At 49.3% G+C, this 13,877-nt stretch overlaps 4 protein-coding genes across 4 annotated transcripts; 2 read left to right on the top strand and 2 right to left on the bottom strand.

The window, feature by feature from the left end:
- Nucleotides 1-544: 544 nt before the first annotated feature.
- On the top strand, nucleotides 545-2,517 carry N7537_009937 (putative YT521-B-like splicing factor; the record flags this gene model as incomplete). Its single annotated transcript, XM_056900991.1, has 4 exons — nucleotides 545-614; nucleotides 679-1,290; nucleotides 1,367-1,974; nucleotides 2,029-2,517. 4 exons carry the CDS (start codon nucleotides 545-547, stop codon nucleotides 2,515-2,517), a joined length of 1,779 nt encoding a protein of 592 aa, XP_056749659.1.
- A 922-nt stretch (nucleotides 2,518-3,439) lies between these two features.
- N7537_009936 (uncharacterized protein) lies at nucleotides 3,440-4,183 on the top strand (the record flags this gene model as incomplete). Its single annotated transcript, XM_056900990.1, has 1 exon — nucleotides 3,440-4,183. The coding sequence occupies one exon, from the start codon at nucleotides 3,440-3,442 to the stop codon at nucleotides 4,181-4,183; it is 744 nt and encodes a 247-aa protein (XP_056749658.1).
- Nucleotides 4,184-4,748: 565 nt separating this feature from the next.
- Nucleotides 4,749-6,712, bottom strand: N7537_009935 (sugar porter family MFS transporter; the record flags this gene model as incomplete). The annotated part of the gene is made up of 4 exons (XM_056900989.1): nucleotides 4,749-5,513; nucleotides 5,577-6,000; nucleotides 6,063-6,319; nucleotides 6,389-6,712. 4 exons carry the CDS (start codon nucleotides 6,710-6,712, stop codon nucleotides 4,749-4,751), a joined length of 1,770 nt encoding a protein of 589 aa, XP_056749657.1.
- A 614-nt stretch (nucleotides 6,713-7,326) lies between these two features.
- Nucleotides 7,327-13,404, bottom strand: stt4 (1-phosphatidylinositol 4-kinase STT4; the record flags this gene model as incomplete). Its single annotated transcript, XM_056900988.1, has 4 exons — nucleotides 7,327-8,619; nucleotides 8,677-13,104; nucleotides 13,169-13,346; nucleotides 13,397-13,404. The coding sequence occupies 4 exons, from the start codon at nucleotides 13,402-13,404 to the stop codon at nucleotides 7,327-7,329; spliced, it is 5,907 nt and encodes a 1,968-aa protein (XP_056749656.1).
- Between the last annotated feature and the right edge of the window lie 473 nt (nucleotides 13,405-13,877).

Here is a 13,877-nt window from a genome sequence, read left to right as displayed (position 1 = left end):
GGGCATATCTTGGCTTTGATCCGGTTATAGTCTTACACTTCTCCCCCTATCTCTTGTGTCTAACCCACTTGTTTCTTTACGATCCCTTGTCTTTTGTCCTACTTTGTTTTGTGAGCTTGGGCTTATGGTCTAGAAGGAGGGGGGGGGGGGATGTTAGTGCGTGTTCGTCGTTTTTTCTCTTTTTTTCTCCCCTTTCAATTTCCTCTTAACCATCACACACTCACATTCTATTGAGATTTTCTTATCCCAAATCCAGAGAACTGACTTGCATAGCTTGGGTTTTTTTTCTGATCTCTATATCCTCTCTTCTGCACTATTCTGTTCTGTTCTATTCTATTCTATTCTTTCCTTTTCTATCGGACTCTTGGGGAAGTCTTACTTGCATCTGCGAGATTTCTGGGATTTCTTATAGAAACCACAGTGGCCCTTGGCCCACTGGACTTATAGGTAAGATCTCGAGTAACATGTGTCCATTCTGTACAGACACTAAAATCTATAAAGTAGTTTCAAAAGGATTGCCATTGAAGGATTCATCAACGACCCCATGGGCAATGTTCCTCCAGACAAGACAGCCGGCGGGACAGACAATGGGACAGCCCCGATATCAGAACAGGGTTAGTCCTTGCTCTTTTCAAAATATGTGTCCAAGCGTTGTCTATTGACTAAAACTCTTCCCAGCTGCATCTCCTACTTCAGCGCGACCTCCCAATGTCAGACACCACTCCAGCTTTGCAGAAGCTCGATATGGAACCGCCCATTCTCCCTTAAATATGGGCAACATGGGATACTTCCTTCCAGGCCATCATTCACAAGGCTATGATCATTCAATACATCAGTACCAGACAGCCCAAGGGCAAGGCATGATGTATCCCATGCCAATGGCTCCGTATGGACACAACACCGGAGGCATGGCATACGGCATGCCTTACCCAGCTTATCCGCCGTATGCGATCTCTCAACTTCCAGGCCCCGTTCAACATGGAATTCATTACCAGCCACATGGAACCCAAATGCAAAACCTCAGTCCCGGACAAATATCCCCATATGGCTCGGGGTATTACCCTCATTCGCCATACCCTGCTCCTTATAGACATGGGATCCCTCCTACCGGCCAAATGCCCCAGGCTGTATCTCCGGTCCGCACTAACACGAGCTCACCATCAAAAACGGGCTCTTTACGCAAAGAAGCAGATAAACGAGTGGCCGATCTGGAATATGATGTCTCAAAAACCATTGTGGATGGATCCAATCCCATGAAATTAGCGCCTCAACCCCAACCTCTGCTCTCCGGTAAGCTCTTTTTTTTTTTTTTTTTTTTTCGGACTTCGCCCTTTGGACCTATTTCTAACTTGCAATTCATCTAAAGACAGTTCCCCATCGCAACCAGCCCCGACCGCTCCGAGTACTCCACGAGGACCACCCCGAAAACCAAAGCAATCCGGCCACGCGCTCTGGGTTGGAAATCTCCCCCCAGGAGCCAATGTCGTGGATCTTAAAGATCATTTCTCACAAGAGGCAACAAACGACATCGAAAGTGTGTTCCTGATCTCCAAAAGTAATTGTGCGTTCGTGAACTATAAATCGGCTGCCGCTTGCGTCGCGGCGTTGGCGAGATTCCACGACTCCCGCTTCCAGGGCGTGCGTGTTGTCTGTCGATTGCGAAAGGGGTTCACAGCCCCAGGGTCTGGATCTGTAGGGTTGGCAATTCCTGCGGTGAACCATGCTCTCCGACCACAATTGGAGGATATTGCTACATCTACGGCTACGGCTACCGACCCGGACGAGGACCATTCAATTGCACCGGAGCTCAGCTCGGCCGCACCTGCTACAGGGAACTATCCGCCCCCGGCTCGGCTGGTAGATCGGTACTTTATTGTTAAAAGCTTGACGGTGGAGGATCTCGAGCTGAGCAAGCAAAGTGGCATTTGGGCCACGCAGTCACACAATGAGGCGGCGATGAATCAGGCTTTCGAGGTGAGTATAGACCTATATACAGTACTGCAATTACGGAAACTGACCTTGGCTCAGACTACCGCTTATGTCTATCTAATCTTCTCTGCCAACAAATCTGGCGAGTATTTTGGATACGCGCGTATGATGTCGCCGATCAGCGACGACGAGGAGCTGGCCTTGGAGATGCCATCCCGGCCCGATCCGCCGCCCGGTGGACCCGACGAGCTCGACGTGACCCTGACAGCAGCGAGCTCGACAGCGCCGCAAGGCCGAATCATCGATGATTCAGTGCGGGGTACTATCTTTTGGGAAGTTGAATCGTCGGAAGATGAGAACGACACCGCCAGCGTGAAGAGCGTCGAGCCCGAGGATCCGGAAGAAGGTCAAACCTTTGGTAAACCGTTCCGTATTCAATGGATTTCGACGGAGCGAGTGCCCTTTCAGCGCACTCGTGGCCTCCGTAACCCCTGGAATGCGAATCGAGAAATCAAAATCGCTCGAGACGGCACCGAAATCGAGCCAACAATCGGCCGTAAGCTAATTCAATTGTTTCATTTGCCTTGATTGTCCTGATTTTCCGGCTTGACTTGGGGGATGATCTGCTCTGTCTTTTGTCTGTAGTTAGCCTATAAGGACATCGACAGAGAAAGGATTCCTTCTGGAATGGCAAAGAAATCGGAAATCTAGCACATACAACACTTTTTATGGGAAACGAGCAATACACGATGTACGTCCATATCTATTTACCTTTTTTTTTTTTTTTTTTTTTTTCGAGCTACGAACACGAATGCTCCCCCCTCTTTTTCTGCAAGGATTAGCGTTTTGTCTGCATGATACCCCCCCTTCTTCTGTAAACCTGGTTGGCTATTTACTGTGTGTTATATGGGTATGTTATATAGGTGATGGGTAGAATGAAGTCACCATGATATATATATAGTTTTACTTATAGCCTTATATAACCTCACAATGTACCCATCTTGAATTTTAGATGTTAGACACCAAGAGTAAAGTATACAACCAATTATAACCACCTAAAAGTGAATAGACCAAAGTACATCGACTAAATCGAAGAGGTAACCCAAAACGGATGGCTTAGTCAGCACCATCGACATCACCACTCTCCACTTAGCGCCACTTTCCCCGGAAAATCGGATGCTTAGCTCTCTTCTGCCTTTCGGTGAACCTCGTGTATTTCCCCCTTCTCCTCATTCTTCCAACTTCCAACTTCCAACTTCCAACTTCTAACTTCTTCTCTAGCTTATCCTTTCTTTTATCACATTCTATCTGAGATCTGAATTCTGGAATTTTTCAATCTTTCCTCAAATCAAGAACCCCACCATCATTCCACCCCCCCTTCCCTTCCAAGTGCTGAGATCATTCTCGTCACTTTGATCTTATTCTATTCTCCAATCTTATATTCTATGAGAAGGGCGGCTAGTCCGTCCGCATTTTTCTGCTCTCAGTTCAGACCCTTCTTCATCTGACAATGTCCAACGATCCCACCTCCCCCATCTCGGTCCCACATGCGGAGAACCGTCGACGTCGTGGTTCCATTGCCGACATCTTCTCCAAGCCGAGCAACCCATCCAACACCCAGGCTGCAAACCAACAGTCCAACCAGCGTCGGCTGTCAATCACCACGCTCGGCCTCTCTGGTTCCCCCACTCAGGCATCCGCCTTTGGTGGCAACCGCAACTTCCGTCGAGGTAGCCTATCCAGCTCAATGGGCTCCAACGTCCCGGCCGAAGACGCCCTCGAGGACGACCAAGTAACAGGAACCTCTCCTAACTCGCAGTTCGGGAGACGCGTCTCCTTTGGTGCACAGGCCCTGCGTGATGCTCGTGCAGGAAGCATAGGCAATGGTAGAAATTACCCCCCTCCATCTGCCGTAGGCGCGCGCCGTTCCCCTCCGGCCGGTTCGGCCATTGTTACTACCCGTTATTCCGCAAGTACTTCAACCTCTCCTCAGGATGAGAGATCTAACGCATCACGCCGACCCTTAGGCGAAGGCTTCAACTGGTCAGAGGCCCTCCGCTCTCGTGCCGAGCGTGCTCCTTCCCTCGGCGGCCCTGTCTCCCCGCAGGCAGCCCAGCGTTCCACCGGTCACCACCAGCGTGCCGCTTCCATCGCATCGATGGAGCAACCTAGCCGGGAAATGCCCCGTCAGCCTAAGCAGAATAAGCCGGATTTCTTCCAGGAGAAGATCTTGAGGGGTGACTTTATGGATTAGAGAACTTGTCACCTTGTCAAGGGAAGTATATCCTTATCTGTGCTACTTTGGCTCCCTAGCATCTTCTTCTTTTTTTTTCACTTTTACTTTTACTTGTTTTGCATTCGAGGCCAAAAGTCTCATCAGACTTGTTGTATCCATTCTGGGTTCCATCCTCTTGATGTGTCTTCTCAACTCTTTCCTCCTTTTGAAAATACGTGGAATATGTATCAAAATTATCCATGGAGGATCGTTACCTTGGGTTTTTTTTTTTTTTTTTTTTTTTTTTTTTCAGCCCTGGGATCGGCGTTTTCATATGTTTGAGCCTTTTTCTTACCCATCCCATCCTGGTGATGCGGGTGCTTTTTATTCTTATATGACTACCAAATTGACACCCACTGGTCGCTGGTTATTGGACTATGAATTGTATTTTGGAGTACTCTATATCGCTGTTCTTTTCAGTATTTACACTGAACTCCCCCCGTATGTTCATTACTCCCCAAAATCGCACAAGCTTCCTCTCGGTCCATATATAGCCCACCACTTCAACTCTTCGTGTCACCAAATATCACCCCAAGGTCAATCCTCAAGAGAAATGCGAAGGCCCGGTCCCGGCATCATCCGCAGCCTCAGCAGTTTCAGCATGTGAATGCCCAGGCACCCCCTCCGTCTGCTTCCTGCTCTCCGCACCCTCCTCTTCCTTGTTATACTTCTTCGCAACCTTCCGATCCATAAGCTGATCGGTCGTAAGCCGATTCTCCGGCTCCGGCGGCTTCCACTTGCTGCTCTTCCACGGCGGCACACGCATCACATACATCATATCCATCTCCTCAAGCGTCTTGTCCTTGCCCTCAATGACAAAGAAGTAAACAATAATGACCGCGAAGAACAGGCACCCGGCAAACACATATCCATATGCAAAGTCAATATCGCCAGTGATAAACGGCGTGAAGAATCCAATCAGGAAATTCCACAGCCAGTTCGACGCAGTCGCCATCGCCATAGCCCGCGCTCGGTACCGCGATGGATACAGCTCTGCCACAATAGCCCACACCATCGGGCCCCACGTCATGGCAAACCCAGTGATGAACAGACAAGCAAATACAACCATCGCTTTACCCGCTCCAGGCGTGTTACGCGGTGTATTAACGTCAAGCGAGAAATGGCCCACGGACGCAAATACCATAAAGCAGACGAACATCCAGATCCCGCCTGCGATGAGGGACTTGCGTCGTCCGAAGTGCTCGATCACGTATAGGCCGCCAAATGTCGTGCCGAAGTTCACTCCACCCAGGATCATCTGCGTCACGTATGTGTTGTCGATTCCTGCTCCGTTGAAGATAACCGTTCCCTACATCATATTAGGCAGGCTCGACGTGTATTACATTATATCCTTGAAAGAAGAAACACTCACGTAGTAGAAGAAGTAGTTGGCACCGGTCAGCTGCTGCAGAGCTTGAAGCACAACGCCAAGTATGATGCGGTACGCCATGCGCGGCGCTTGGAACATCTCAAGCCAACCGCGGATTCCACCTCGCGCACCTTGCTCGGCATCCAGCTGTTCCTGGATCTCGGCAATCTCATGCACAATGACCCGATTGTTCTCGGGTACACCATACAGCTTCGACATGGTGCGTCGGGCGCGGTCCACACGGCCATGGCGGTAGTCGAATCGAGGACTCTCCGGGAAGAAGAGGATGCCGAGACCAAGGACAAGACCCCACAGGAATGTGATCCCGAGTGGGATTCTCCAAGAAGCAGTGTTGTCCATGCTTTCTGTGCCGAAGTTGATGCAGTATGCGACGAAGATGCCTAGTGTTACGAATAATTGGTAGGAGCTGGGATAGTGTTAGGGTTATGGTGGGTACATTGCAATATTGACTGTTGGGTTACTACTTACCACACCATCGCTCCTCGGATGTGTCGTGGTGAAATCTCACCCTGGTACATGGGCACCAACAGTGAGCAGGCTCCCACGCCGAATCCGGTTATGAATCGTCCCATCATGAACTGGTACCATTTTCCTGCTGGTGAGGAGATCTGGATGATCAGTCCGACATGGAGGATGATACACCAGAAGAAGATGGACCATTTTCGGCCAATCCGGTCGGTCAATGGTCCGGCAAGGAGAGCTCCTATCAAGGTACCGATGGAGAGCTAGAAAGCGTTAGCTTTTTCCACATTCATATACTTCTTTTTCAAAGGCATAAAACGGTATCCACTCACCATGGAAACAATCAATCCAGACCGGACATTGTTAAATTTATACGTCCCATCAGGCTTCAGCTGTGCAAACCGCTGCTTAAAGTTACGCATCTCCAAAAAGCCCGAGATCTGACCAGTATCATATCCGAAAATGATACCACCAATCGAGACAAAGGCGCCTAGCAATACAGACCTCCATGTCACCAATGGCACATGGGACTCGTCCAGGTTGCTGCCTCTTTTCTCGCGATCTGCTATCGCCGACTCTCCTGACAAGTCCGTCAATGGCGGGGACTTAGTCCCTGTCCCTTCACCGCTGAGCTTGTTGAGGAATGGGATTTTCATCCTGGAGATGGGAGATTGAAGGTGTATACAATATGTAGAATATACAGTTTCATGTGTTATTCCAGATTTGGGTTGGTTAGGGGAGAGGATTTGGCGTCAGGAGGTCCGGAAATAGGGCTGTGCCCAAGGCTGGCTTGCACGTTATAAAGATCTGGTTTAGGTCAGATGTCTTTGCATCGTCATTTTGCCACTTCCGGAACACTCCTCGGACCTAGTACGATGTAGATCGTCATGCATTGAATGCGTCACCCCGAAGCCAATTGAGGTATGTTATATGAGATATCACGATCATTGTTAAAATTGGGTATCTATATATGACAGATTTACCGTGTATTTTCCACCAGACGCTGCTTATTCTATCCTATATTTCATGCCAACCATAGACGCAATAAAATCAGAACGTATCCGGGGTATCTCGTCCGGGGAACCTGATGTGTCGTGGTGCCGACGAAATCGTGACGTCAACCACATTTTTTTCAGATCAGTGGACGTTATATCTTGCGTTCTTACGTGCAGTAAAAAGTAAAACGGAATGGGGGTAAATGAATATGAAATCAAAAATGTAAATTAGATGTCTATCGAGAAAATGATCCGTGTATAACACCTACATAGTCTCAGTAAGGAATACCGTTGGTCATCAGTTGGAACTGATCATAACCCTTAGTAGATACGCTCATGTACGACTTGCGCACAAGTTCTCGCATGTACTCGGCCGCATCGCGCTCGCTCTTGTCCAACACAAACCGGTCACGGAAATTCTTCAGAGTCTCGGGCTTGAAGCACGGAAGACCACTGTCAAGCATGAGGGAAACAATATGGGCCAGCTTCGTGCTGTAAGGGCGAGATGCAAGGAATGCCTTCACCACCAACGACTCGAACCATCGGTATGGCTGCGTGTTGGTCGGGTTGTGGGAGCTGCCGGGCAAGTTTATGCCCGAGTTGCCGCCCTGATGGTGGGCTGGGTCATGGGTTCCACTCATGACCGCGACCATCTCGGAGGTCAACTTGAACGGCGCGCGCTCGAATCGCACTCCACCAGGCGCAATATCGAAGCAGAATCCAAAGTCAATGTGGATGATATGGCCAGCGTCATCGATCATGATGTTTCCGTTATGTCGGTCCTTGAATTGCAGCAGGTAAGAAATGACTGAGTAGGCGGCCATACTCTTGACGAAGTTGGTGCGCGCTTCTTGGAATCGGATAGAGTCCTCGCCTCCATATTTCGACACGAAGTAGTCATATAGCCCATTGACGGCCTCGCGGCCGAGCATGTCGCGAGAAATGGAGTTGGGAAGCACATCAATCACACCACAGCCAGGCGCTGTCGAAGTCACCCGGTAAGGGTAGACCCAAACATCTAAACCAACACTGGTGAAGATGCTCCTGAAGGCCGCAATCATCTGCAGGGCGAGCATGTCCTGACGACAGTCGTCACCGACCTTAAAGATAGCTGACTGCCAAACTTCATATGTTTCCTGCTCAGGCTCGGAATGATTCGTCAATTGGCGTTGGTGGTGGTGGTGGTGGTGGTGGTGATCACCTGTATTGGCCTCGGCCTTTTCAATCAATCGTGGCCTTGTCTTCTGGATTCGGAACGTCGCCATATACGGCGCCTTTGCGTGACTTTGCAAGGGCTTGCCAGACTTGCGGTCGATACCAACGACTACACCATCGGGGTTGCTGGGAAGGTACACTCCAACTTCCACCTTAATCTTACGCAACTCCTCCTCAATCTTCTCCTTCTTCTCGGGCTTACTTCTCTTGATATAGGGGCGAAGTTTGCCGGAGACATCCGTCACTTCATTGAAGAACGAGAACTCTCTCTCGTAGAAGGCACGCTCCTCATCCGAGAAGCTTGAGATCAAGTTATCTAAGAAACGGTCGAGTGTATCTTTGATAGGGTCCGGCTGTTAACGCGGGATGTTAGCCAACGCTGATCAAGTTTCGACAACATTAATACTTACGATTTGAGAATCCTCATCTTTGAAGGAATTGGCCTTCATGTTCCAAATAACCTGGTGGGCAAACAATTGAGACAACTTGGCTGTTTCGAGGATGTAGCGGTCTACATAACCCAGAGCATCGAAGCGCAGGGCCTGAATCAGTTGTGGCACAAAGTAGAAGCGAACATCCATCGAATAGCTCTCCAGCGCCCGCATGGCATACTGCAAGATATAAGGATGATTGCCGTAAGCGGGCATGAAGTATGTGATAGCCTCCGTGGGAGTAACGGGGGCCCAGTATAGCATGTATTTCAACTGGGAACCGACATCAGCGGGTAGGCAGTTGTCAAACATAATCTCCAGGGCGCTTGGCTCCTCAATGACCTTCTCGGGGAAATTGAGTATCAATGATCTAACATCAGCCTGCATTTTGGGCGAGGGGAATCGGGCAGCCATCTGAATAGCCAACCCTGCATTTTCCGCCCAGGCAATCCGAAGTAAAGATATGGGGCCTTCATCGGGATTCTTGCCTCCAATCGAAGGTATGTGGTGCTTTCGCTCCGGGTCTAGGGGGAAGAGCCAAACTCGAAGGCGGGATCGTTCGTTCTCCACAAGGATTTGAAGCAGGTCTTCTTTGGCTTGCAAAGACTTGTATGACCCTTGCGCATTGGCAGCGATACCTGCAACGCCTCGTAAAGCTGCGGTCACCTCGCTAAGAATTCTGTCCTCCGCCTTAATCTGCAGCCGATTGCCTCCGAATGACCACCTTGGAGGGTGCGTAAACCAACTCAAAGCAGCAGACAGAATCTGGTCTTTGAGTTTCCAAGATGCACCACTGTTCCGGGGGCTGAGATGCCTCAATATCCTGAGACCAAGGAGCACAATGCGGAAATGGATTTCTCGCGCCAATGGATGGCCCTCAGTCTTTGAAAGTCCGACAACGGTACTGCCAATCAAGCGACAAAACAGCTGTTGGTCTTGCAAATTTCCTAGACGGATAGCATTGAAGTGGCTCTCGAAGAAATGAAGAACTCGCAAGTGCGGCGAGAGAGTATCTTGAGCATTTTGCTGCATGCGAAGCATAAGATCCTTATCAGTTGGCAAAAGTTCAATCTTAGTATGCAGTGGATCAAGGTATTCAAAAGTAGGATCAAACAATCCTTTGCGGCGCTTTATGCTTCTCTCCCAAGCCTCAATCACCTCACATAGGATCCGTGGCTCAGTATTTGGGTTCTCGTGAATGACTCCAAGCCAAAGCGAGACACCAAGCTTAACAGTCTCCTTGGTGAAGATCTGGAAAGGCAACGCAACCAAGTAGTGAATCACGGAGAGTCGTGGCTTGCTGGTGCTGCAAATAAGTCCCGCAGCCTGCCGAAGGACATCCCTGACCTCCACAAGGGGAATATCCTCGCCAGCAATGCTTCGTCCATATAGATGAGAGAGAGTATTTTCCAAAGAATCAGCAGATTCGGGCAAAATATTAACACGAGGCTGTTCAACATAACCGCTACAGTTATCTTCTTTGAAACCGCCGAGAGAAGGTATTTCTGGACGTCGGTACTTCTGGCGTGTCGTGTATAGTGCCATGAAATCAGATGCGACATTGAAGTCGCTATTTCCGTAGCCGTTAATCGATCCAAGCCGTGGGTCACTTTGTGGGATAAACGAGCCCATCTCGAGAGCGAATGAACGTCCCAGCGAAATGTGTCCGTAGCCACCATCGTCGTCATATTCAGAAAGATAGGTCTGAAGTAAACCTTTGACATCCAATGGGGCAATGTTCAGGACAGTTGTCACCCAAGTCCTAGCTCGTTCGTGGAACCGATTCAGAGTTGCCCTTCTCAACGCGTAGTTGTCGGGCAATTCGACCTTGACAATGCCCATGGGAGACACCAAGGATGGCTTCCACTCGAACTCATCGAGTTCTCCTTGAAGACAGGAAGACCACATGACGGTCAGAATCTCAAGCAAAGCAAAGAGGGAATGCTTTTCGCACAAGGCAGAAGGGCATTCACGAATGATCCTGTCGGCACACTGCATCGCAATACTTTGAACCCTTTCAATACGATGACAGCAAGCCACCAGGAATCCAGCAAGCTGCTTAGACAGGTAAGGGGTTGAGAAGTCATCGTGCTCACCGGAAAGTGTAAGAGACAGATAACAGGTAACCGCTTTGTCTGCAACAGCATTCATGCACACAACCATCTCCGGAGTGGCCAAGGCTGGATCAAGGAAATAACTGAGCGTCTTGGTAGAGTCCCCGGAGGAGGCACGGAGGCTCTCGACCAAGACTACAGCGTTAAGAAACACTGCTCTTGAATAGTCCAATTTCTTGATATCAGATTCTCGGCCAGGGAGTTCAGAAATTAAAGCTCTCTTCTGTTCTGTGCCTCGCTGCGGTCCCATCCCGCGTCTGAGCACCGTATTCAATTCCACGTCGCTCTCCAGAGAATCCATGTGGTTCTCAGCAACTAGAGGGGGGGAATGATGCGCGAGAAGGCGGAGCTCCTTGCAATGCCGTTGGGCAACGCTGGAGCTGAGAGATATTCCATGAATGGCGATATTGAACCAAGCATCTCGGAACAGAGTCAGAATGGCTTCATCATACTCCCACGCTGATCCGGGAGCCCTGGTAGAACTGCGATTGGAAGACACGAGCAGAGCTAGCGGTTTCAAGAGGGGTGTGATATCGTCCGCGGCAAAAATAATCTCCTTGTGTCGCTCATACTCAAAATCTGGCACATCACCTTTGTTGATAATGCTTTCCAACAAATGGATCAAATAGATCCTGTGGAGTGGTGAGGTTTGATCCAAAGTAATTGAGAGATAAGCCATGGCACATTGAACAGCATCAGATATGGTGTTCAGTCCTTTGTTGACGCCATCGAGGTAGATACGTGCATAGAACTTCAATAGAAGCTGGAACTCGGCTTGCCCACCGCTCAAAGCAAGAACGGCAGTTTCCTGGATGATAAAGGCATCGACTGCGACATTAATCTTACCAATCTTTTGGAGAAGCATAGACTGGGCTAATGCATTGATTTTGTCATCGTGACAAGTAGTCGCGACTGTCACGATGGCATGAATGACATTCCTGTGGGTGATGGTGTCATCTTCGCCATTTGCCGAGAGCGAGGTCTGGCTTGCATTTTTAGGGTATGCCTCGAGGTTCATCCCGGGCCCGGTATGATCCCCAATGAGTTGGTCTTGGCTAGATTGATCTATGTTCGTGCTCGGGCTTAGCACATTACCAAGTGAATAAAGGGTGGTAATCACAGCGTCCTCGGAAAGAATAGTCAGAATCTGGGCAAGGCACCGAGAAGCGACGGCAACAGTAGAACGAGCCGACACACCCCCCTGGGTCAGGAATTTCAGAAGGCAGCGTCTTCCAACAGATGCACCATTTGGAGACATTCTTGCGAGAATGGCGGTACACTTCAGCACTGTCACAGACAGCTCCACGTTTGACATTTGCTGGGAGTCAAGCAATGTATCCTCGAGCCAGGATAGCAGTACTTCGTTGTTGGTTGCATCTTCGCCAAGAATCACGCAGTTGAGAAACCCTATTAAGGCATGTCCCTTAACAGAGAAAGCAAGGTGCTGCTGCCAAGGAGACCCGACTTGCAGGTAGTCAGAACCATCCTCCAGCAAGTGAATTTCCTCGCTAATGATATCCGTGACACGCTCGACCAGAGAGGTATCCGCCTCGTCATAGCTCTTGGCAATACCAACGCCAGTCATGTAGTCATCCAAGAGTTGCTCATCAGTCAGGTGCTGGAACCCGATCAGAGAGGCTGCGCATGATTTCACGAAGCGCATATAGCCTTCTTGCACAAGCATGGCACCTAATGGGCGGCCATGAGCAGCATATCGACGGGTATACTTTCTCCAGTCTTTGAAAGCATAATCCGCAACGTTTGCATTGCGGAGAGTGGACGAAGCCGTCTCAACCGCGATTAGGAAATGCTCGGACAGCATCGCACGCAGATGATCGACAATCCGTAACTTTTCGCTCACATGCCAAATCAAGGTGTATTCCGCGGAGGCTTCCATAAATCCAACAAGGGAAACGGCGATCGACAGTACAGCAACAGATTCCTGTATAACGCCCTGTCGCCCCGCCTCAGATTTAGAGTGATGGAAAGGTGTGACCGCATTGATAGCCTCGGCGCAGTTGTTCAAATATCCATGGACAGCATCGATGGCCCTCTGCCGCAAGTCTGGATACCTAGTTCCCAACGATAAGAGCGCGAGAGTTAAGTTGTTCGTGAGAGTTTCCCAAGGCGACGGCTTTATACCATGGAGGAAGGGCGAAGACCGAAATAGCTGGCTGTGTGATTCCGGCAGGTATCGAGAGAGTTGTAATGCCAACTGAGCAGCATTTTCTGGATCGTTCACCGACGAGGCCGCTTTACATAGGGCCAGGAGGACATCTAATTCCCGGATTCCCTGTCCGAACGTTAGCCCGCACGCATTACGCTACCGGGCGGTCGGAAGCAATAAAGAGACGCACCATTGGAACCTGGGATGTCGGGGCCTGTTGCTTCAAGACTCCATTCAAAGCACCATCAGGCTCGGAAGTTGGTCGGGATTGCTCCGCGAGGCGAGCGAGCTCCGATCCATTGGCAGGTGCCTCCACTGCCAACGCGGCGAGCTTTTGGAAAGCGAAACCTCTAATTCCACCAGATAGGCTTTTATTGTCCATTAGCATGATCTTCAACTATTGAATGATCCCACATACCTGTCCATTGTGAAGAACCCAAGGGCCTAAGGTTGGGGAATTGGGGAAACCGAGAATGAGGTCAGGGGACAGCACGTGTGAAATGCGAACCTTGGGGTCCGAACACTAAGCAGTTAGTTATTTATTTGTTGACATGAAGTAACTCTAGTTATACTAACTAGTTACTATATTGTATTGTATCATTTATAGAATCAAATATAATATAATTATATCACTATTTGCATATCTATATATTTATGTAAACAGGCAACATAGATCGTTCCTTCCCTATGTGCCCTTGCCAATTTTGAGGCGGAGAGTCACAGGGGAAGAGAGCTTTCTCCAGACTCTTCTTCCCCCTCGAACAAGCTATAGACTTATTCACCACGTATCTTTCTTCATTACTTCTTTTTTTTTTCTATCTTCAATTGTGTATTTTCTTTAGTGCAGAATTGAAAACGTCTTTATTGACATTCCTACCATTGTTGAACTGGCCGACAAC

Source organism: Penicillium hordei (assembly GCF_028827395.1).
Source record: "Penicillium hordei strain IBT 12815 chromosome Unknown utg000005l_segment0_segment0, whole genome shotgun sequence".
NCBI classification, from domain to species: Eukaryota; Fungi; Ascomycota; class Eurotiomycetes; order Eurotiales; family Aspergillaceae; genus Penicillium; species Penicillium hordei.
This window is presented reverse-complemented; position numbering and strand designations above follow the sequence as displayed.